Consider the following 24,984-nt stretch of genomic DNA (forward strand, 5'->3'; position numbering starts at 1 on the left):
ATGAGCCTGGCAAAACCAAAAAGATTCGAGGGAAGTTGGTATCTTAAGTGGAGAATACATTTTGTAGAACTGCTTGGCCAAACGGACTATTCCGCGTGGAATGTGAAGCTATGAATTGAAGACCAGGTGGCTGCTTTACAGATGTCCTCAATGGGAATGGAACGGAGAAGGGCTACTGAAGTCCCCATTGTTCGAACCTTCAAGCATCAGCCCAGCCCAAGCATAGGAAAAGGAGATAGTCTGTCAACCATGTGGAGACGGTTCTCTTGCTGACAGAAGGTCCAAGTCTGCTTGGATCAAATGACAGGATCAGTTGAATAATAATAATAATAATAACTTTATTTTTTTATACCGCAATACCACAAAGCAGTTCAGAGCGGTTTACAGGATAAGAGACTGTACATTTACAGCGAAGTTACAGCTTAGTTATAGCGAAGTTACATCGAGGTTACAGCATATCGAAAAACAGTTCAGAGCGATTTAAACAATGTAGGTGCAGAGAATTGGTTAACAATTATATGGCATAAACCAGTGACAATTACAAAAAGATCCAATAATTGTTGCATGGGGAGAGGGGAAGGGTAGGGAGGGAGGCAAGGGATTATTAGTTTGAGTGGAAGTTCTTTGAGGTTTGACTTGATCCAAGTATTGTTACAACTACTTATCATTTACATAGAGCTACTAGACATATGCAGCACTGTACATCAAAACATAGAAGAGAGCGTCCCTGCTCAAAAGAGCTTACAATCTAGTCAAATTGGACAAGAAGGTGCATCTATACAATGCACAAGTAATAAGCAAGACCACATTTACAGTCCAATGTATGGAGTGCCACTTCACCAGGGTGAAAATCTGGTCCTGGAAAGAAGACAGGGAGAACTATAGACTGGTTCAGATGAAATTCTGACATGACCTTCAGGAGGAAGTACAGGTGAGTGTGAAGAACCACCCTATAGTGGTAGAATGCTGTATAGGTGGATCTATCATAAGAACATAAGCAGTGCCTCTGCTGGGTCTGACCAGAGGTCCATCATGCCCAGGAGTCTGCTCATGCGGCGGCCCACCAGGTCCAGGACCTGTATAGTAACCCTCTATCTATACCCTTTTCCTTCAGGAAATTGTCCAATCCCTTCTTGAACTGTCCTATCATGCCATCTGGAAGCACATTCCAGGTGTCCACCACCCGTTGGGTGAAGAAGAACTTCCTAAAATTGGTTCTGAATCTGTCCCCTTTTAATTTTTCTAAATGCCCTCTTGTTCTTGTAGTTTTTGAAAGCTTAAAGAATCTGTCCCTCTTCACTTTCTCTATGCCCTTCATGATTTTGTAAGTCTCTATCATATCCCCTCTAAGTCTCCGCTTCTCTAGATATAAGGAACATCCACTTAAACTAGAACAAAAATGTTCCAAGTGTGTCACTGTAGTGCCTCCTGAGAGGCGCAGCAAAAAGAGAATAATAAATATAATTAAAAAAATATATTAATATTAAATGTGTGAGAAGACCTCAGTGCAGATTAGACAGGTGAATGAATTAACATTCTATACCAGGGTTGTCCAACCTTTTGGCTTCCCTGAGCCGCATTGGCCGAAAAAATGTTTCTGGGGCCGCACAAACGCTGCAGCAAGACAGAGGAGGGAGCCGGCAAGACGGTAAACACCCGGGGAAAGCAGAGGAAAACACTGCATCACCCTCGACTGGGGCCGCACAAAATACTTCACGGGGCCGCAGGTTGGACACCCCTGTTCTATACTATAATCCATGTGTGGGTACCAGCCAAACTCACCACACCATCATCAAGTCTTCACATGTGTGTAATTAAACAGTGTAATAATAGTGTAGTCACACCAAATAATTAATCAATGTGCTCTCTAAAGCTGTGCCCACTCATTCGGCAAAACAGGATAACTGCACAAACATCAAAGGAAAAATCAATCACTTATCGGCGCGCGGCTAAGGTGCACGGCAAAGGCGCGTGCACCTTAGCACGCGCCTCTGTGAAGCGTCCTGGTGAAGCGCCCTGGAGAAGCATCCTCATCTACTACAGACTGTCAGTTAAGTTTCCCTCTTTAAGGCCAAATTATAATTGCCAGTTCTTCCATACATTTATAACTGTTAGGTGCCTAATTAAACGCTAGTAGCATAAACAACCATTAGAGACATAATTAACTGTCAGAGGCAAGCCTAACTGTTAAGCTGCATGAATAGTTGCTATATACACGCGCAATTATTAGTCGCTTGAACTAGGACTCCCTATAGGCCCTCCTAAAGATCCGCCTAGCAACCAAGTATAATTGTTAGATACACATACCCTCCATCTGTTAACCACATGAATAACTGTTAGCCACATTCTTAACTATCAGAGACTGTTAATTGCATGTACAACTGTTAACTGCATGAACAACTATTAGTCGCATGTATAACTATTAGGCACAAAGTAACTGTTAAGCGCATATATAATTGTTAGATGCATGTAGAACAAGTTAGTTGCATATGTTAGTCAAATGTATTAGTAGCATCTGATCAACCACAAGAGTCAACTGCAAGTGACACATTAATCAGTCGAAGGAATATCTATTAGAAACATGCCCAATTATTAGTCGCTACTACCTGGACCTCCTAAGAACGAATCCCACCTGGATCAGCCAGCCAGGTCTCCTTGAGCCCTTCCTCTCCCGGGTCACAAAAAAAAAAAAAAAAAAAAAATTATAGGGAAACAAAACCTTCCCCTGCCTCAGGACTTCAGGAATACTCAATCTATCTCCCAATCATGAATCTCCTACTAATCCTACTGATCTACCTAATAAGCGGTAACATCAAAGACGTTCACTCTCTCTACCTCAATTACAATCCATCCACCACCCTGTTCTATCCTTCCCCTACATCACCAACCTGCAAGAAGACACTACAAATCATATTAATGTAATCTCATAAAAAAAGACACCACCATTCCCTTAAAAAAAGAACAAGGGAAATAAAAACCATCAAAACCACTAACTCAACAGTAAATGCTGCAACCACCTCCATCCCATGTGCATATCTTAATACCAGATCTGTTAGAAACAAGGCATTCCTCATAAATGACTAGATCACCAGCAAACAAATAGCCTGCCTCTTTCTAACTGAAACTTGGTTACTATCAGAAGATGATCCTATTATATCTGATCTTCTACCAAACAATTTCAAAATCCTTACGTTAAAACGCACAGGAAAAAAAGGAGGAGGATTAGCCATAATCCTTAAAGAAGGATTCGAGTTCGAACTGCTTGATTCTAAAATGACCGACAACCTAGAAATCCTAGCCTGTAAAATCAATAATACCCAGCTAGAAGAATCCTTAACCAACATACTATTCTACATCCCGCCTAAAAGCTGGCCCAAAGCCAAAGAAGACTTCTGCGAATTCATCCTGCACAATTCTATCAGCCCCAACTACAACATCATCACAGGGGACATAAATTTACACCTAGACGAAGAGAACAACACAGACGCAAAAGAGCTTAAAAACTTCTAACTCTACTCAACTATAACATCCCCGTACCCACACAAACTCACGAAAAAGGCCATCATTTAGACCTAGTTGCCATGTCCACAAACGAAAACCTTGACCCAATCATCTGTCTGACTGAAGGCACCTGGCATCACGACATCTGGTCCGACCACTTCACCTATTATTTTAAGCTGATCTGGTCACACCGAAAATCTAAAACACGTCTGATGATAAAAAAAGAACATCAAACAAGAGATTATATTAATCCAGAAGAATACTGGTCAGAATACAAACTGCATACAGTAATAGAGGAAGGAATAGACTTCTGGGACCATTGGAATACAACCAGTACTTCCATCCTAGATAAAATCGCCCCCATACATAAAAGCAAAAGCAACGCAAACAAATACAACAAATGGTTCGACACCGAACTATTAAAAACGAAACAAACAGCTAGGCGACTAGAAAGGATTTGGAATAAAACAGGAGAACTGACAGACTGCAACAAATTGAGAGCCAACATAAAAACCTACAAACAACTGATAAAAGACAAACGCAAAGCGTTCTACTCCACCAAAATTAACTTATCATGCAAAGGTTCACAAGGAAACAATACAAAAGAGTTATTCAACATAGTCACAAACCTATTTGACACCACCCGCTACACCACACCTGAGCACAACACGAAGTTACCCACAGCAAAGGACCTAGCTCTATATTTTGATTCCAAAATTAAAAACCTAAAAAATAACTGTATAAGCAATAACGATGTAACAATTATCACCAGCAACTACCAAATAGCTAACTCACATGACAATGAAATACCTACAGACATGATCTGGAGTTCCTTTCTAGATCCAGAATGGAATACCTACACCAAACTCTACAACAAATACTCTAAATCTCACTGCATCCTAGATACGTGCCCTCCGGAGATTATGAAAGCGGCACCACCAGAATTCAAAATATCACTATTACACTACCTAACCCACAACCTAAAAAATGGGACTTTCCTCACTAACAACGGCCACATAATAATAACCCCATCCCAAAAAATAGAAAAGAATCCTCAGCGCTAATAACAAACTACAGACCAATAGCATCTAACCCATTCATTGTAAAAATCATGGAAGGACTAGTACACACCCAACTAATGGACTACCTTAATCAATTCTCTCTCATGCATGAAACTTAATCCGGCTTTAGAACCCTATTCAGTACGGAGACAGTAATCGCTGCCATCCTAGACTATCTGCGCCTATTATTTAGTAAGGGCCTCAATGCCCTGATCATGCAATTCGACATGAGCTCTGCATTAGACTTGGTAGACCATGAGAAAATGACGCAATGCTTAGACGCCATTGTTATCAGAGCTGAGGTACTAAACTGGTTTCGTGGCTTCCTCACATCCCGTTCTTACCAGGTACGCTTTAACAACGAACACTCCGACACCTGGAGCAACTCATCCGGAGTGCCACAAGGTTCACCGCTTTCCCCACTGCTTTTCAATATCTACATGTCCTCATTAGATGTGAAACCAACCCAACTAGGAATAAAACTATTCAGCTACGCAGATGACTTTACGATCATCATCCCATTCGCCAACTCTATCTCGGAAACCATTCCCAAGGCATCCGATGCCATAAATGAGATGGAACAATGGATGACAGATTTCAAGCTCAAGCTCAACCCAGAAAAAACAAAATTCTTCGTTGCCTCCCCTCACCCGCTTGACAATAAAACCCCACTATGCATCAATAAACTCAACTACCCTATTCAGCCCACCATGAAAATACTAGGTGTTATTCTAGACCAATGCCTAACAATGAAGGAACAAGTGAATTCCCTATTCAGAAAAGGTTTCCTTACTCTCTGGAAACTCATAAGAACATAAGAACTGCCATCTCCGGATCAGACCTTCGGTCCATCAAGTCCGGCGATCCGCACACGCGGAGGCCCTGCCAGGTGTACACCTGGCGTAATTTATAGTCCACCATATCTTTATATGCCTCTCTTAAGGAGATATGCATCTAGTTTGCTCTTGAAGCCTAGGACGGTCGATTCCGCAATAATCTCCTCTGGGAGGGCATTCCAGGTGTCAACCACTCTCTGAGTGAAGCAGAACTTCCTGACATTAGTCCTGAACCTGTCCCCCCTTAGCTTCATTGCATGTCCTCTAGTCCGTGTCAAATTGGACAATGTAAATAATCTTCTCTGCTCTATTTTATCGATTCCTTTCAGTATTTTGAAGGTCTCGATCATATCCCCACGCAGTCTCCTTTTCTCAAGGGAGAACAATCCTAGTGTTATAAGTCTATCCTCGTATTCCAGTTTCTCCATACCCTTCACCAGTTTTGTTGCTCGTCTCTGCACCCTCTCCAGCAGTTTTATATCCTTCTTTAGGTAGGGAGACCAATGTTGGACGCAATATTCCAAGTGTGGTCTGACCATTGCCCTATAAAGCGGCATTATAACTTTCTCCGATCTGCTCGAGATTCCTTTCTTTATCATGCCCAACATTCTATTTGCCTTCTTTGCCGCTGCCGTGCATTGTGCCGACGGCTTCAGGGTCCTATCTATCAGGTCCTTTTCTTGTTCACTCTTCCCCAGAGTTGCACCTGACATTGTATACTCGTATTCCTTATTCTTATTGCCTAAATGCATTACCTTGCATTTCTCCACATTGAACTTCATCTGCCATTTCTCCGCCCATGTTTCTAACCGACACAAGTCGCTCTGGAGTTCCTCTCTATCCTCCTGCGATCTGATTGCCCGGCATAGTTTTGTATCGTCTGCAAACTTGATGATCTCACTGGATGTTCCTTCCTCCAGGTCATTGGTATAAATATTAAAAAGGATTGGCCCAAGTACCGAGCCCTGGGGTACACCACTAGTCACTTTCTCCCAGTCGGAGAACTTCCCATTTATGCCCACTCTCTGCTTTCGGTTTTCCAGCCATTTGCCTATCCATCTTTGTATATCTCCCTCTATGCCATGGCTTTGTAGTTTCCTGAGAAGTCTTTCGTCTGGAACTTTGTCGAACGCTTTCTGGAAGTCCAAGTATATTATGTCCACCGGCTTCCCACTATCAATTTGCTCGTTCACGGTCTCAAAAAATTGGAGTAAATTCATCAAACATGATTTCCCTTTCCTGAATCCATGTTGACTGGGTTTCATCAAGTCGTGTGCGTCCAAGTGCCGGACTATGCTATCCTTGATCAGTACTTCAACCATCTTGCCGGGGACAGACGTAAGACTCACAGGCCTATAGTTGCCCGGTTCCCCTCTCGATCCTTTTTTGAAAATTGGCGTGACGTTCGCTATCCTCCAGTCGTCCGGTATCTGTCCAGTTCTGATTGTCAGGTTTGCAAGTTTTTGCAATAACTCTCCAATTTCAACCTTCAATTCCTTTAAGACTCTCGGGTGAATTCCATCCGGTCCAGGGGATTTGTCACTTTTAAGTTTGTCGATCTGATAGTATATCTGGTCTAAGTCCACTTCAACTGTGGTGAGGCTGTCTTCTATTTCTCCTGCAAACACTTTCTTCGCTTCAGGTATTGTTGAGGTGTCCTCCTTCGTAAAGACGGACGCAAAGAAGGAATTTAGTTTATCTGCGATTTGTTTATCTTCCTTGATGTACCCTTTTCTTCCCTGGTCGTCCAGGGGTCCCACTGCCTCTTTTGCAGGTTTTTTTCCCTTTCAAGTATCTAAAGAAGGGCTTGAAGTTTTTGGCCTCCTGGGCTATTTTTTCCTCATATTCCTGTTTGGCATCCCTCACCGCCTTGTGACATTTCTTCTGGTCATCTTTATGTTTGTTCCAGGCTTCGGTTGTCTTTATGCATTTCCATTTTTGAAAGAGTCCTTCTTTTCTTTTATGGCTTCCTTCACCTGTATGGTAAGCCATGCCGGTTCTCTTTTGCTCTTTGTTCTCTGATCTTTGGAAATCCTCGGAATGTAGAGATCTTGTGCTTCTGTGATAGTATTTTTCAGTAGGGACCATGCCTGATCTACCGTTTCAAGTTTGTCCACCATCTTCTCGAGTCGTTTTTCTACCATGGCTCTCATGCGATCGTATTTACCCTTTTTAAAGTTTAAGGTGGTGGTTAAGGTTTTGGCATGTTTCCCTTTCCCGATGTCAAGTTTAAAGTTGATTACATTGTGATCACTCGTTCCCAGTGGAACCATGACTTCCACTTCTGTTATCGGTCCCGTGAGGCCATTTAGGACCAAGTCCAAGGTGGCGTTGCCTCTTGTCGGCTCTTTTACCATTTGTTCCAGGAAGCAATCCCCTAGCACCTCCAGGAACTTGGCCTCCTTGCCGCAGTTGGAGGTTGCTAGTTTCCAGTCTATCCCTGGGAAATTGAAGTCTCCCAATATAATTACATTGCCTGTCTTGCATTCTTGTTTGATTTCCTCCATCATTTCTGAGTCAGTTTCCTCCGCCTGTCCTGGGGGACGATAGTAAAGGCCAATTTTCGTATCTGCGCCATATTGACCAGGAATTTTGATCCAGAGTGACTCAAGCTTCTCTTTCATTTCTGTTGTAACCATTTCAACAGAATCTATTCCCTCCTTAACATATAGAGCAATACCTCCACCTTTCTGCCCTACTCGATCTCTTCTATACAGTTTGTATCCCTGTAGTACTGTGTCCCATTTGTTTTCTTCATTCCACCATGTTTCTGTTATGCCAATGATATCCAATATGTCATGTCTTGCTATTGTCTCTAGTTCCCCCATTTTGTTACCTAGACTTCTAGCATTCGTATACATACATCTAAGTTCCCTTCGTGTTACCTTTTTGGACCTTCTACTCTTGGCCGTCCCTATAGTTTCAATTACGGTATCCTTTACTGCTCCTGTGTTATCACCCTTGTGTGTGGTCACCTTGTGTGTGGTCGTCCCCTCCTGTGTCTGAGTTGTCCCTTCCTGCTTTTTCTCCCTTATTGGCTGTTAGGTTGTCTTCTCTTGTGTAGGAGTAGTAGTCCTTGGCTTCTTCGTCGGGGCATCCTGCTATCCGTGCCATCGACCGGTGGTCGACTGTCGGCTTTCCCCTATCTTTCAGTTTAAAGCCTTCTCGATTGCCTTCTTCATGTTGCCTGCCAAAACTCTTGCTCCTTCCTTGTTGAGGTGTAGTCCGTCCCTTCTGTAGTACTTGCTTTTTCCCCAGAACGCCGTCCAGTTGCGCACAAGTCGAAGCCTTCTTCTTCGCACCATCGTCTCATTCAGGCGTTGATTGCTTGCAATTCCCCTTGTCTCTTTCCATCCGCTCTTGGTACTGGGAGGATCTCAGAGAAGGCCACCTTCACCTCCCTGATCTTCAGTTGTCTTCCGAGTGAGCGGAGCTGGCCCTTCAGCTCTTCCCTGTCATACTTCCGCCCGCTCACATCATTTGTTCCCACTTGGATAAGCACAGCGGTGTCCTCTCCCCCTGCGCCATCTATGATCCTGGAGATCCTGTTGGTCACATCCTTCACTCTTGCTCCAGGCAGACAGGTGACGACTCTGTCCTCTCTTCCTCCTGCGGTGTGGCTGTCCACATGTCGTATAATGGAGTCGCCTACGATGATCTCCATCTTCTTTATTCGGGAGTTCCTTGGGGGGCGTAGGTCCACATCCTTGGAGTAGGGCCAGTCTTCTTCCTCCAATGATACTCTTGAAATTGTTTCCTGTTCTTTGGGTGGGGCGATGTCTTCCTGTGCTCTCACTATTCCTCCTGGTGTGCGGTTGTCTCCTACCTCGTCTTCGGTTTCTTCTGTGTTTGCATGGGCGTCTTCTCTCCTCACATGGGTTTTCTGAGTACAGTTTTCCAGCCCTGGGATCTCTACGTGGTGCTGATGAGCTTCCTCTATGAACATTTCTAGTTCCTTGACCTCGTCGTTTGGGCTGTACTCCACTAGAATCTTCTCCTGTGCTCGGATTCTGTCTTCGAGTTCCATCATTTTTCCTTCCAATAGTCTTACCTGACATTTCAAGCTATCCATCTCCATGCATCGATTGCAAATGTATGCCTGGATCCCCGAAGGGAGGTAGTCATACATATTGCAGCCGATACAGAAGACTGGAAAGCTCACCTTCTGACTTCCTTGGGCTTCCATTTCTTGCTTCCCTCGTGTGTGCTTGTGTCCCTTGCCTGCTGCTTCCTTATATTGCTTGCCTTGCTGTCTTTTGTGTGTGCTGTCTCCGCTCTACCTCACCTTGATTGTATGTGTGGGTTTGTTCCCTTGGCGTCTGTCTCTTCCTTACCTTCTGTGTTTGTCGCTTCCTTACCGTTCAGTCCTCCTCGGTGTTCTTGATAGTAGATACTCGTCCCTTGCAAGGCCCTTCGCAAAGGCGCTCTCGCTAAGGCGAGCGCCTTTACCGCTCGCCTTCGCCGCGCGCCGAACGGCTGGGCGCCGTTGGCTCCTCCCCTTTTAAGGGGGAGCTTCGGATCGGTGCCTGGCTGACGTCAGAGGGGTGGGCGGAGCTAGCTCTCGCCTCTGCCCCTCACTCTCGCCTGCCCTGCTTCTCCGATTCCTTCCTTCTTCCTTTTCTCCTCTCTCAGCTCCTCTTCGCCTGCCTCCCGACTTGCTCCTGCCTGCCCTGTTCACTGGGCTCTGATGTTATCGCGCCGTTGGCTCCTCCCCTTTTAAGGGGGAGCTTCGAATCGGTGCCTGGCTGACGTCAGAGGGGTGGGCGGAGCTAGCTCTCGCCTCTGCCCCTCACTCTCGCCTGCCCTGCTTCTCCGATTCCTTCCTTCTTCCTTTTCTCCTCTCTCAGCTTCTCTTCGCCTGCCTCCCGACTTGCTCCTGCCTGCCCTGTTCACTCAGAACCATTAAATCATACTGCGATACGTCAACATTCAGAATCTTAGTGCAATCCCTCATACTGAGTCAGCTTGACTACTGCAACATCGCCTATCTAGCAATCTCTCAAAAGAATATGAGACGTCTCCAAATAATGCAAAATGCTGCGGTCAGACTTATCTTCAGGCTGAAGAAATTCGACCACGTGACACCCTACTATCGGCAGCTGCACTGGCTACCAACGGAAGCCCGAGTAAGGTTTAAATTTGCCTGCCTCTGCTTCAAAGTACTATACGGCCTGACCCCCAAGTACATAACGGACCTTTTCGCATTTTCTAATAACAAACTCAAGAGAAACACACACCCAAAACTCATTTCCCCTCCACTTAGAGGCTGCAAAATGAAAAAACACCACGAACACCTTCTCTCTCACCAAGCAGTCCTATGGGGCAAAGACCTAGACCAACTGCTTTCGCCCACTACATACGGGGAATTCAGGAAACGCCTAAAAACATACCTGTTCCAGAAATACCTAAACAATTGACCCCCTCTCCCTCTCCCTCCCTATTCCACCTGAACTTACAGCACTGTTATAAATATAATCTGTTATCTTCATATTATCGTAACTTTACGTTGCTATTTATCCCCAACAGGTCCTGTCGGACATTACCTACTAAAATGTACATATTACATTTTCGTTCAGCAAATTGTATTTCTATACTATTGCCTCCTGAAGTCTCTGATCTCTGTATTTCCTCTGAATATCTACTTATTGTATTTCGCTGAATGTCCCGCACTCTTGATTGTAAATCGCCTAGAATTCGCAAGATTGTGGCGGTATAGAAGAATAAAGTTATTATTATTATTATGATAGGAGCTCCAAAAGTAGAGAATGAGGCTCCCAGAGACACTTCGAGGCTGCAGATGAAATCGAGACCACTCAAAAATTATTGGTTCAATTGAGCTTCAGTTTTGGATACATAACCTTCTTCAGGAACCCTTAAAATTGTGGAGCAATCAGAATCATGGTGGCATGGTCTTTTTTCAACCATCTTTATTTTCTCTTCTTTATTAATTTCCAGGTACTTTAGTTAGATTGTGAGCCTTCGGGACAGTAAGGGAATTTTTTAAGTACCTTCTTACTTCTCATTTATAATCTTAATGTATATTTTCTTCAAACCGCTTAGAACCTAACGGATGTAGCGGTATATAAGAAATAAATTACATTACATTACATTACATTACTTGAGTTTGACTAGAATCTTCTGAATGAGAGGAAATGGAGGAAACGCATATAGAAAGAGATTCGTCCAGTCCAGAAGAAAAGCGTATACCTCGAGGCGGTGAGGAGTGTAGATCCTGGAGCAGAACTGAGGCAGCTTGAAGTTGTGGGGGGCTGCAAAGAGGTCGATCTGAGGTGTTCCCCACTGAGAGAAGATGTGATGGAGGGGTGTTGAGTGGAGGGTCCACTCATGAGGTTGCAGCAGACGACTCAAGTTGTCCGCCAGGGCATTGTCCGCCCCCTGAATGTAGACAGCTTTGAGGAAGGTGTTGTGACGAATCGCCCAATCCCAAAAACTTTCAGAGCTTCCTGGCAGAGGGTTGCCGATCCCGTGCCCCCGTTTGTTGATAATACTTGGCGACTTGGTTGTCCGTGCGAATGAGGTCCACCTTGTCTTGAAGCAGGTGCTGGAAGGCATTGAGAGCATTGAAAATTGCCCTAAGTTCCAGGAGATTGATGTGGCACTGGCAGTCTGTGCTGGTCCAGTAACCCTGAGTGCGGAGGCCATCCAGATGAGCCCCCAAGCACAAGTGGACGAGTCGGTCGTGAGGCCTTTCTGATGGGGGGGGGTGTTTGAAACAGCAAACCTCTGGATAGATTGGAGGATAGCATCCACCAGCGAAGAGACTGTTGCAGAGCAGGGGTGACCCGGATGTGTCTGGACAGGGGGGTCGGATATCTGCTTCCACTGAGATGCCAGAGTCCATTGGGAATCCTGAGGTGAAGTCTGGCAAAAGGAGTCACGTGAACTGTAGAGGCCATGTGGCCTAGGAGAACCATCATGTGTCTCACCGAGATGGACGAGCGAGAGGACACCAAGTGACAAAGATGGAGGAGAGCTTCCAGCCGTTCGGGAGGGAGGAATGCTCCGAGTTGGGTAGTATCCAGAACAGCTCCGATGAAGGGAAGAGTCTGGGAAGGTTGTAGATGGGATTTCGGGAAGTTTATCTCGAACCCCAGATGTTGCAGTAACCAAATCGTCTTCTGGGTCGCGAGGACGACTCCCTGGGACGTGGAATCCTTGATGAGCCAGTCGTCCAGGTAGGGGAATACCTGGAGGCCATGGTTCCTGAGTGCTGCGGCCACTACTACCAGGCACCTGGTGAAGACTCTGGGTGACGAGGTCAGGCCGAAAGGGAGCACTCGGTATTGAAGATGAAGATGTCCCACCCTGAATTTGAGGTATTGGCGTGAGATCCAGAGAGCATAACCAGTCGTTCTGCTCGAGGAGGGGATACAGGGATGACAGCATGCAAAACTTCTCTTTGACCAGAAACTTGTTGAGCACCCTGAGATCCAAAATGGGTCGCAGATCGCCCGTCTTCTTCGGGACAAGGAAGTACCGGGAGTAAAACCCTTTGTTCTGCTGAGACACAGGGACCGGCTCGACAGCTCTGAGCTGTAAAAGCCTGGGCTTCCTGCAGAAGAAGGGCGGTCTGGGTCAAGTTGGAAGGATACTCTCTTGGAGGATGTTCCGGGGAGACTCGGTCGAACTGGAGAGAGTATCCTTCTCTGATGATGGAAAGAATCCAGAGGTTGGTGGTAATGGTCGTCCATCGATGGTAAAAGTGATGGAGATGACCTCCAATTGGTGGAGCAACTGAAAATAGTAGGACGACTGAGGTTACGTCCTCTATGAGACAGTCAAAAGGGCTGAGGAGCCTTAGGGGCAGTAATTGGCTGAGGCTTCTGTTGCTGCTTTTGGTAATGCTGCCGCTTCACAGGCTGTCAGATGGGGGGGGAGCCTGTTTAGGCGGGTAACACCACTGGTATATCAACGGTGGGCGTGATGGACGAGGAGGAGCAGGCTTGGGCTTCGGACGCAGGATGGATTGGAAGGACTTCTCGTGGTCCGAGAGCTTCTTGGTCGCTGCCTCGATAGATTCATCAAAGAGGTCGGTACCAGCGCATGGAACATTGGCAAACCTGTCCTGGAGATTAGGGTCCATATCGATGGTCCTGAGCCACGCAAGCCGGTGCATGGCCACCGCGCATGCTGTAGCCCGAGCCGAGAGCTTGAAGGCATCGTAGGATGACTGCATCAGCTGTAACCGGAGCTGGGACAGCGAGGCCAAAACCTCCTGGTACTCGGATTGTGCCCTGGGGTCCGCATAGGGCAAGAACTTCTGGAGTACCGACAGAAGAACTCAAAATATGTGACCGAAGTGGAAGTTGTAGTTCAGAACCCTGGATGTCGTCATGGAGTTCTGATAAATCCTCCTGCCAAATCGGTCCATGGTCTTGCCCTCTCTACCAGGTGGAACGGCAGCGTAGACCTGGGAGGGGTGTGACTGCTTCAGTAAGGACACCACCAAAAGGGATTGATGGGAGAGTTGGGAGCCATCGAACCCCTTATGGTGCACCGTGTGGTACCTGGTATCCAATTTGCCCGGTACCGCGGGGATGAAATAAGGTGTTTCAAGGCATCGCATGAAGGTTTGATCCAGCAACTTATGTAAAGGAAGCTTGAGGGATTCAGTGGGTGGTTGAGGGAGGTGCATGGTCCCCAGATATTCTTTGGAGAATTTGGAACCTGTGTCCAGGTGGATGTCCAGGTCGTCTACCATCTGTCGAAGGAATGAGGAGAACGACAGTTGGTCAGCCGAAGCAGTGCCTCGAGAAGGACTCGAGGACGTTGAGGCCTCTGGATCCATGCAGGACGGGGATCGTGGTGGTGATAAAGACCCCAGCGTGTCCTCGAGCTCCGGCATCGGGGGAGGTGAATTAGCCAGTGGAGAATACTCAAAAAAAGGCTGCTTCCGATGAGGCGAGGCATGCCTGGACGAGTGCCTCGATGAATGCCTCGACCGATGCGAACTGTGTTTGGATATCGGCCTCGAGGGACGAGGCGATTGGATCTTCGCTGAGGGCCCTAGATAGTGGATAGGGCTGGAAGCGGTTGATCGAAGCACAGGTGGATGGCTGGAATCACCCCAGGGTCCTCGTAGAGGCTCGAACCCCTGCATCGGGTGGATCGGCTCCAATGGAGGCACTCGCAAAGACTCTGCTCCTTGCATCGAGTGAATCGGTTCCAATGGAGGCATGGGCAAAGACTCTGCTCCTTACGATGCATGCACCGATGCCAGACCAGACACTCGCAGAGACTCTGCTCCCTATAGAGAGTGTGTGTATCACTGAGGCACTGAAGGCGGCTTGACTTCACGGGAGGCCTCCCCGTGCCCAGGCTGGATTTGAGAGAGAAGCTTGGGCCCTATGGTGGTGAAGAGCTCAATAAATTGCTTCTCTAACAAGGTCTGGAACGAGGCCAGCAAGGACAGATCCGCATCTGCAATGGGACCGCCTGCACGGGCCTCGTGTTCTTTGGGGGTAGTGTGTGAATGCTTGGACCTAGAAGCCTTGGGCACTTTTAGCACTACCGGTGGAATAGGCTGCTGTGCTACCTGATCTGGAGAGACTGAGGAAGGCATCGCAGCAGGCGCTGGAGTCAGGGCCGGCATGAACGACTCGGCGCCGCAGAGGTGGAAGGCTGAGGAGCAGCGGATGAAGTCGAAGGTGAGGGACCTTTCGATGAAGACTGCTCCGTCGAGGACTCCATGCTGAACAGCGACTCCCACAAAACGCAACGGCGCTTGAAAGCATTTTCGGTGAGTGTGGAGCAAGGCCGGCACGATTTCGGAAGGTGTTCAGGCCCGACACACCGAACACAGCGTCGATGAGGGTCCGTTAGCGAAATCGCGCGCTGGCACTTGGCACACTTTTTAAAACCGGTGATAGGCCGGGACATAGGCCAGAAAAGCTCCACCGCAAGATTGAGGCCTGCCCGGTCGGACGGATGGAAGAATTTTTTTTTTTTTTTAACGACGAAAAATCAGCGATTAAGAAAAAAATAACCCAAAACCACGGACTTTAGAAGGCACAAGTGAAAATCTTCACGCAGAGTCGAAGATGGACTTCTCGGCTCCGTGGAAAAGTAAGAACTGAGGAGACACGCCCTGGTCTGGGCGGGAATGCACTTGCGCATGCGCGGTGTGGGCGACTCAAAACTTCGAGTTTTCTTCAAGCAAAAATGCTTGCGAGGCGTCCGCATCGGGGCTCCGTTGGATTATGTCACCCATTAGTGAGAATACCTGCCTGCTTGTCCTGGGATAATAGATCAAATTGGAGGGGTGTGTGTGTGTGTGTGGGGGGGGGGGGGGGGTTGCACTATATGTTAGAGGGAATTGAATCAAATCAAATAAGAACATAAGAACTGCCGCTGCTAAGTCAGACCAGTAGTCCATCATGCACAGCAGTCCGTTCACGCAGCGGCCCTCTAGTCAAAGACCAGTGCCCTGAGACTAGCCCTACCAGCATACGCTCTTGTTCACCAGGAACTTGTCTAACTTTGTCTTGAATCCCTGGAGGGTGTTTTCCCCTACGGCAGACTCCGGAAGAGCGTTCCAGTTTTCTACCACTCTCTGGGTGAAGAAGAACTTTCTTACGTTCGTATGGAATCTATCCCCTTTCAACTTTAGAGAGTGCCCTCTCGTTCTCCCTACCTTGGAGAGGGTGAACAACCTGTCTTTATCTACTAAGTCTATCTCCTTCAGTACCTTGAATGTTTCAATCATGTCCCTTCTCAATCTCCTCTGTTCTAGGGAGAAGAGGCCCAGTTTCTCTAATCTTTCGCTGTATGGCAGCTCCTCTAACCACTTAACCATCTTAGTGGCTCTTCTCTAGACCCTTTCAAGTAGTACTGTGGTCCTTCTTCATGTATGGCTACCAGTGCTGTACTCCAAGACAGTACTGCAAGACAGATAGCAGTGTGGAATCTTTATAGATAGAAATTCCATGTGTGAAGGGAAGGAATATAAAGATTGGGTTATATTACCATCCCCCGGGACAAAATGCAGACAGATGAAGAAATGTTTTCAGAGATTAGGAAAGCTGGAGAACTGGGGAACAGTATTATAATGGGTGATTTTAATTACAGTTCTTAGCAAAGACTGGCTTCTTAGAATCCGGTCTTTGCTAAGAACAGTGATAGATTGTGGGCCTCTTCTAACATTCGGTAAAGGTTTGAATTTATTTTGATTTTAATTACATACACTTATCATAGAAATTTGCTGGCACTAGTTTGGGTAGGCTCAAATTCAACTATGTTGTGAACTGCCTTGATTTAACATAAATCTAATAACAAAAACAAACAGAAAAAATACTTTTTGCAAGGTAAGAATTATGTAGAGAAAAAAAGATCTCAATTTAGCTTCATGGATCTTAAAAAAACAACTCTACATATGGCAAAAATGTTATTGGTAACAGTTCTATAAATTCACGGCTCCTGTCTTCAGCCAGACCCAAACTCTGACGGAAGTCACTCAAAGTCCATACACCAACATTTCAAACAGGGAGAGTAATTAAGTCAGGGCTTACCTGAAGTTGATCCCGGCTTGACTGCAGCACTGGTACTTAAATGATGGTGGGTCCTCCTACAATCTCTTCCGATAATTTACTACTTTGCTCCCAGCTCCAGCACATATTCAGGTCTCAAACTGCTTCACCTGACAAAGAAATCTCTGATTTGCATGCTTGCTGAGTCAGAGGGGACTCAAAAATCCACAAACACCTCCCAGACTCTCACCAGACTGCTTGCTAAACTTCCAAGGAACAGCAATAAGGCTCCCAGACATAAGAACATAAGAATTGCCGCTGCCGAGTCAGACCAGTAGTCCATCATGCACAGCAGTCTGCTCACGCGGTGGACCCTAGGTCAAAGACCAGTGCTCTAAATGAGCCCAGCCTCACCTGCATACTTTCCAGTTGAGCAGGAACTTGTCCAACTTTGTCTTGAATCCCTGGAGAGTGTTTTCCCCTACGACAGACTTCAGAAGAGCGTTCCAGTTTTCTACCACTCTCTAGGTGAAGAACTTCCATACGTTCGTATGGAATCTATCCCCTTTCAACTTTAGAGAGTGCCCTCTCGTTCTCCCTACCTTGGAGAGGGTGAACAACCTGTCTTTATCTACTAAGTCTATCCCCTTCAGTATCTTGAATGTTTCAATCATGTCCCCTCTCAATCTCTTCTTTTCGAGGGAGAAGAGGCCCAGTTTCTCTAATCTCTTGCTTTACGGCAACTCCTCCAGCCCCTTAACCATTTTAATCACTCTTCTCTGGACCCTTTCGAGTAGTACCATGTCCTTCTTCATGTACAGCGACCAGTGCTGGACACAGTACTCCAGTGTGAGGGCGCACCATGGCCCAGTACAGCAGCATAATAAACTTCTCTGATCTGTTCGCGATCCCCTTCTTTATCATTCCTAGCATTCTGTTCGCCCTTTTCGCTGCCGCCGCACATTGCATGAATGACTTCATTGACTTGTCGATCAGAACTCCCAAGTCTTTTCTCGGAGGTGTCTCCAAGTACCGCCCTGGACATCCTGTATTCATGCATGAGCTTTTTGTTACCGACATGCATCACTTTACACTTATCCACGTTGAGCCTCATCTGCCATGCTGATGCCCATTTCTCAAGCCTGATTATATCACGCTGCAGAACTTCGCAATCCCCCCGTGTCTTCACTACTCTGAATAACTTCATATTGTCTGCAAATTTAATCACCTCACTTGTATCAATGTCCAGATCATGAGTGTCTTAATACACAAGTGAAATACACAAAGGGGATGGAAAGAAAGGGTCAAGGAGTTAAAGCCTGACCAGTGGAGAGAGGGAGGGGGATTCTGAAAGTGGTGAGCCATGTGAATGAGGTCAAAAGGGAGATGACAATTTGAGTGAGAGAGCAGTGAGTACAGTAGAAATGTGGTAATGGGGAGAAGATAGCAGGAAATAGGAGGCTAGGAAAGGAGTGAGATGGGAAATGGGAGAGCTAGGGACTGAGAGAAGATGGAGAATTGAGAAAGAAGGCAAGATTTGAGTGGACAGAGGCAAAAAAGAAAAGAAAAAGTTAAGAATGCTGAAAGGGAAAAATCAATACGTTGGAGACAAGCATAAGGAGGAAATGGAACAAGAGAGGAGAAAATGAATGAACAGCAGACACTGGAAAGAGAATTAGTTGAAGAATGACAAAAAGCAGAAAGAGAAACTGGGACCAAGATGATAGAAAAACAAAATATCTAGACAACAAGGTAGAAAAAATTATTTTATTTTGAAATTATTAACTGGAATATGTTAGCTATGGGATATGTGAATCACAATTATTTTTGTATTCAGTGGCGAAGTCATATATAGCTGATTTAGGGGAGTGACTGGAGTCCAAAATTAGTGGATGGGCACCAAACTTTCTCCCCGCCTGAGTGCAAGGTCATTGTTCACATTAAATGCGTGCTTTGCCATATTTTTATTTTAATGTAAAAAATATTTTTGTCAAAGAGTTTTGTTCTTACCCCCATTTTTAAAATGTTATACGCTTTGAAGCTTTTGATATTGCGTACATAACAAAAATTTAATAAACTTGAATAAATAAGATTATTATTATGATGATATCTGGTTTTATTTAACGTTAGTAGCTAGTTTAAACCAACTCCTAAACACATGGTTCTTGAAAAGAAATTTGGCTCTGAAAAGAAATCTTAATCATTGTACTGCTGATCTTTGGCTCTTTTGACTAATGAGTTTGCCGACCACTCTCACAGGAGAGCTCAGAATGATTTACATGAATTTATTCAGGTACTCAAGAATTTTTCCAGGTCTTTCCTGGTAGGCTCACAATCTATCTAATGTAACTGGGGCAGGTAAGATGGAAATGAAGTCTAGAAAGCAGAGGCAGTAGATCTTGTCCAGTAGTAATAATAGGGATTCCAGAGAGTAAGTATTTGTTGAGTTCTCGGAGATTTAGGATTAGACAAAAATATCTGGTGTATTTTGGCAACCAGGGAGTAGAACCCCTGAGTCTTCTGCTCTAGAAATTGAGCTGGAGAAGTCCCAGGAGCTCTTTTTGAAGGATGTTTTCTGAAAGATGATGAGATAATACTTTCTTGGTGGTTAGAAGATTTCTGGAATAAGAGTATATCCTTTGAAAATGAGTGGTGACTCAATGGTTGGTTGTTATGAGGGGCCAACTCTGTTGGAAAAGAGAAAACTACTTCCAATGATAAGGTAGGAGGAAGGGTTGAGGGATATTCTAGAAATGTTCTCTAGAAAGGAATCATGATGATATTGCTTGATTGTTGAGGTGTCGACTGTTGATGAGTGGGTTGTGTGGAATGATGGCGAGTCAAATATCTGTATGTTCAGTAAGGATGATTATATGCCTGCTTTTTTATTTTGTCTGCAGCATTCTCCATGCGAGCATCAAAAAAAAAAATTATCTCCTTTGCAAGAGAAGTTGGTGAGTCAGTCTTCCATTGAAGAATTTGGATCTGAAACTCTGAGCCAAGCCAAGTGACGCGTGGCTATAGGTATGGCAGATGGTTGAGAGGAGATATCAAAAGCATTGATGGCTGCTCTGGTGGTAAGAAGAGTTGTAACAAGCTGATGAAAGGGTTTAGCTTGATCAGGTGGAAGATGCAGCTCAAGACACTGAACAGACCAAGAATGTGGGTCAGTGGCTGAAATAGTCCGGTTACACCAAGTGCATTTCTTGAACCCACGTAGTGTCTTTTGACACTGATGGAAATACAGCTAGGTGCCTTTGATATTCATGGGAATACAGCTGATGCCAGGTCAAAGGACTCAATGGTGATGAAGCTCAAGTAAAAGGGAAGTTGAAAATTGTTGAGGCTCCCGAGCAAAGGGAGAGGCCATGGAGGGGCAAAAAGCCTAGAAAGCACCAAAAATGCAGAAAAACTTACCGAAATTGACAAGTGTGAAATGGTGTGGTGGTTGTGTTAGTCCAAGATAATACATAGAAATAAAACAAACACACCTTTTTATTGGACTAACAAGAATGATAAAATAAGAATTAAGGCAAAATACCAAGAAGGCACAAAAACAGACTAAACTGAATCACACACTGTGCTATGAAGCAACCTCTTACAGTAGTTTTGTGGAAAACTATGAACTAATGGTCCCGCGAGCTGACGTCGGGTGGGAAAAACTTTTTGAAGCGACAATACACTTTCTTGACTGTCCATGCCGGGTTCAGTGGATGACGTCACCCACTTGTGAGAATATAATGCCTGCTTCTGCTCAGATAAATGATATAGCAGTTCACATAAAAACAGGACTTGATAAAAGATACTCCTCCTTCCCCAACGCAAAGAAAAAGCTTAAAGGGTGTCTAAATGTGCCAGATAGTGGAAGAAAAATTTTCAAAGCAAAACCAGAGTAATACACATTACTTCTGACAACTTTTCTCTGGCATGTACCAGAAATGGTTTATCCCCTTCCTAGCTGCTATCTGATCTCCATACTGGCCACATCACAACACTCTTTGTAAAGTCAAATACTGAGTCTGCAATCACCTAATGTTGGAATTAGGAATACACCACACGGACACAGCAAGTTTTAGATAGCATCCGTTCACTAGCATTTCTGGTGGGGAAACAAGTGCCTGAACCAAGACAAAAATCAGAGTGGATAACATTTCTCTGCTGTCATGTTGAGGCAGCTCCTGTCACAAGCTGGGTTTCCAGAAACCTGTCCATGTCTAGCAAATGTTAATCATCAGCTGAGGAAGTGCAGATCTTAGTTGGGTTCAGCCTTACCTGAAGGAGACTCCAGGCGGCCATCATTCAGGAGGTCCCGCCATACCTCGTTCCCCAGCCCTGATGGGTTAAAAGCCGTCAGATGGGTAACTTCGATACCAGACTGAGAACAAACAGATTCATAATCATCCAGAACCAAAGTAGAAAAACCAGGAAAGAAAGCTTCTCCCACCTTGTCCTAGTCCTTCCACTTGCACTACTCTCCCACCTCTTTGTTTCTCCTACCATACCATATTCGTCCCACCTTCATAACTTCATCCTGTTCCTCACCTCAACTTATCTCATTCCTCTTTTCTTCCTCCACCTTATCCCACTCCTCCTATTTCCCTCGTTTCCTCTCCTTATTGCATTCTCCCCATTCCTTCCGCTTCTTTTCCTGCCTCATAGTCCATCATTCCTTCCACCTCTCTCCTTTCCCCACTCCTCCATCTCTCCTTCACTCTCCCCTCTCTTTTCCTTTCCTTAATCCTTTCCTCCCAATTCTCTTTCCCCCCTTCGTTCACCTCATCCCATTGTTTCCACCTCTGTCCTTCCTCCACCTTATGCAATTCCTGACATCTATTTCTTCCACCACATTATTCCTCCTACTTCTCTCCTTCCTCCATCTCTTCCATTTCCTCCCATCTCTCTTCTTTGCCACCTCTCACCTTCCCATGGCTCTTCTTATTCTCCCTACTTCTCACCTTCCCCCCCCATCTTTATTAAGAGGCAGTTTTAGCTCTCTACATCTTATTTGAGCTTTAAGAAATTATATAGATAGAAATTACATAGATAGGACAGCCTCACATAATGTAGAGTTCATTTGTTTACATACCCATCTGTTAAATTATGTCACTATAAGAGGTTTCTTGAGAGAACCCCCCTCTTTTCAGGCTATCAAATTGAATGTTTGGTTTGGAAAAATTATGCCAGGAACTTCTTCCTATTTCTATTTTAGAAAATTATTGAAGACACAATTATTTGATAAATTTGTATCCTAATGCATTCTCCGTCTTAAAATTTTATGTATTTCTTTTGTTTTTACTATCTGATTTATTTTCATTTTTGAATTGTATTTTTCACTGTATGTTCAGTTTTTACTTGTTATGAACCGCCTAGAACCATTCCTGGTCTGGCGGTATATAAAAATAAATTATTATTATTATTATTGAATTATGCAAATTGTTCATGTAATACATGATTACCAGATTTCAAACAACTCAGGAGCCAAATGATATGACAGGGCTCCCTTTTATTAAAGAGATTCACTGGTTACCCTTGCTTTTATTATACGAGATTCAATATCTTGGATTTAACTCAAAAGTATTTTGTTCTGGACAATTGCAATATTTGGCTAATCTGTTGATTTCTTACTGCCCATCTCATACGTTGAGGTCTCAGACTCAGAATAGATTAGTTATTTCATGTTCAAGAGCACAGATTCTTCCCTGAAGAAGCCCTTTCTGGAAACGTCAATCGCTCCTCCTAAACTTACTTGCTCCACTTCATCACTGACGCTGAAACCGTGGATTGAAGACAAAGTTTTATTTTATTTTTCTTTCCAGCTTATGATTTATCTTTAATCTTATCTATTGTTTTGCCTTTTGTCTTTGTTTTGTTCAATTTCTATCATTTAAATTTCTCCAGAATTCTACTGTTCAACGGCTCCCCCTTCTGCTTCTATTCCTTTCTCTCCTCTCTTCTACCTTCCAAAGTATTTAGATCAATGCTGTCTTGTTAAAATGTTTATTTTATTTTTCCTCTAACTCTACTTTTCACTTCTCTATTACCCTCCAGGTACTTTAGTTAGATTGTGAGCCTTCGGGACAGTAAGGGAATTTTTCAAGTACCTTTCTTATTTCTAATCTTAATGTATATTTTCTGTAAACCGCTTAGAACCTAACGGATGTAGCGGTATATAAGAAATAAATTACATTACATTAAATTCCACTTAAGAATTAGTATTTTTCTACTTAGCCCTACTTGGCATGGGATGAACACAGAGGATCTCAAATCAGAAAATAATGACACATATTGAAGAACTAAGGTCAATACTGGACAGACTTGCATGGTCTGTGTCTGTATATGGCCATTTGGTTGAGAATGGACTGAGGAGGACTTGACGGCTAGGATGGTTAAGATGGGCTGGAGTGAGCTTTGATGGAGACTCCAGTAGATGGAACCTAAGCACAGTACTGGGCAGAGCTTTGGGTTTCTGGCCCAGAAATAGCTAAGAAAAAGGAAAATTTAAATTAAATCAGTAATTTAAAGAGAGGGTAAGATTGGGCAGACGAGATGGACCATTCAGGTCTTTATCTGCTGTCATTTGCTATGTTACTTTACAAAATTCTTCACTTATGAATAGACGTCAATTAAAACCTAAGCTTGATCTTCTTATATACAGTGGTACCTTGTATTACGAGCATAATCCGTTCCAGGAGCATGCTCGTAATCCAAAATGCTCGTTTATCAAAGCGAGTTTCCCCATAGGAAATAATGGAAACTCACTTTGATACGTTCCCCCCCCCCCAAGAGAATCAGCATTGCTCCCTCCAAAGGCCCCCCCTGCGATCCGGCACCCTCCCCCTCCCCCGTGATTGGGCAACCCCAGCCGCAATTGGGCACCCCCCCTTCATATCGTCATCTGGGTACCGGCACCGGCATGTCTTCTACTGGGCCTTGAGCATTCACAGATGTTCAAGGCCTAGCAGAAGAGGAGGCCGATCTTCGGGCACCAGCACCAAGCACAGGACATGCCGGTGCTGGTGCCCAGATGACGGTATGAAGCGGCAGGGGGGGGGGGGAGAGAACGGATCGCGGGGAGGCGCTCGTAAATCGAGCCACGCTCGGTTTCCAAGGCACCGATTTTGCAAATGTTTTGCTCGTCTTGCAAAACACTTGCAAACCGGTGCACTCGTAAACTGAGGTACCACTGTATAGTTTTTTACCTTGGCATTTTCTGAGGGCTAAATGGAATGTAATTTGATGTCTGTAAATTTGATATGCATATGTAATTAGGAATTACTTTTTAGATTCTATCTATACCATTTTGATGAGTCTGATCTCAAAGGACTTACACCTCACCCAATTCCAGCTATCCCCTGTCCTTCCTCCCAACCTCACCTCCCTTACTTTGGCCCCTTACCTTTATCCTGGCAGACACTGCCAGAGTGTATGGGTTACAGGATGTGCAGTGATGAAGGAGGACACCAGAGACCTGCTCCCCCTCTTCCTGAAAGAAAAATGGTTCATTCCAGTGGCCTCCATCCTTGTCACTCTGGGAGCCTGTACCATTCCTCATGGTGAACATGATAGAAACATCAACATCCTCGCTGCTTTCATTCTCCACTTCCCAGACAAAAACTCCAACAGGTAAGCTTGTGTCCTGAAGATCAAAACAAGAGGGTGAAAATAGGTCCAGCAAAACAAGTCCACAGTGTGGCATGGACAGGGTACAGAATTCATTATACCTTCTTCGCAACTCATACATCAGTGTGGCACAGAACCCACCAAGCCTTCCTCCTATCTCACTCATTAGAGAGAGAGGCACAAGCAGAGAACAAAACCCACTAGGTCACTGGTCTTTGACCTAAGGGCCGCTGCAGGAGCAGACTACTGGGCAACATGGATCACTGGTCTGACCCAGCAGCAGCAATTCTTCTGTTCTTTTTTGCTTGCATATCAGTGAGGCACAGAACCTGCTATTCCTTTCTGGTGAAAGAGACCAAAAGAGCCACAGAACTGAAGACCTGGGATAAGCGCAGTTGGGGTCTACAGCACTGCACCAGGAGTGAAGCTGGGCAAATCAAATGGAGATTAACCATCTTTAAGCAGCTTTTTTTTTATTCC

General features: G+C 45.0%; 1 protein-coding gene across 1 annotated transcript in view; it reads right to left on the reverse strand.

Annotated features, from left to right (window-relative positions):
* The window catches only part of GBA2 (glucosylceramidase beta 2), a 181,230-nt gene that overhangs the window by 66,985 nt on the left and 89,261 nt on the right, over positions 1–24,984 (reverse strand). The window contains exons 5-6 of the mRNA XM_033936957.1: positions 24,281–24,520; positions 21,157–21,259 (exon numbers count right to left, since the gene is read on the reverse strand). Of these exons, the coding sequence (XP_033792848.1) occupies positions 21,157–21,259; positions 24,281–24,520 (343 nt within the window). The remainder of the gene's footprint in view (positions 1–21,156; positions 21,260–24,280; positions 24,521–24,984) is intronic.

This window comes from Geotrypetes seraphini, chromosome 1, assembly GCF_902459505.1.
Source record: "Geotrypetes seraphini chromosome 1, aGeoSer1.1, whole genome shotgun sequence".
NCBI lineage: Eukaryota > Metazoa > Chordata > Amphibia > Gymnophiona > Dermophiidae > Geotrypetes > Geotrypetes seraphini.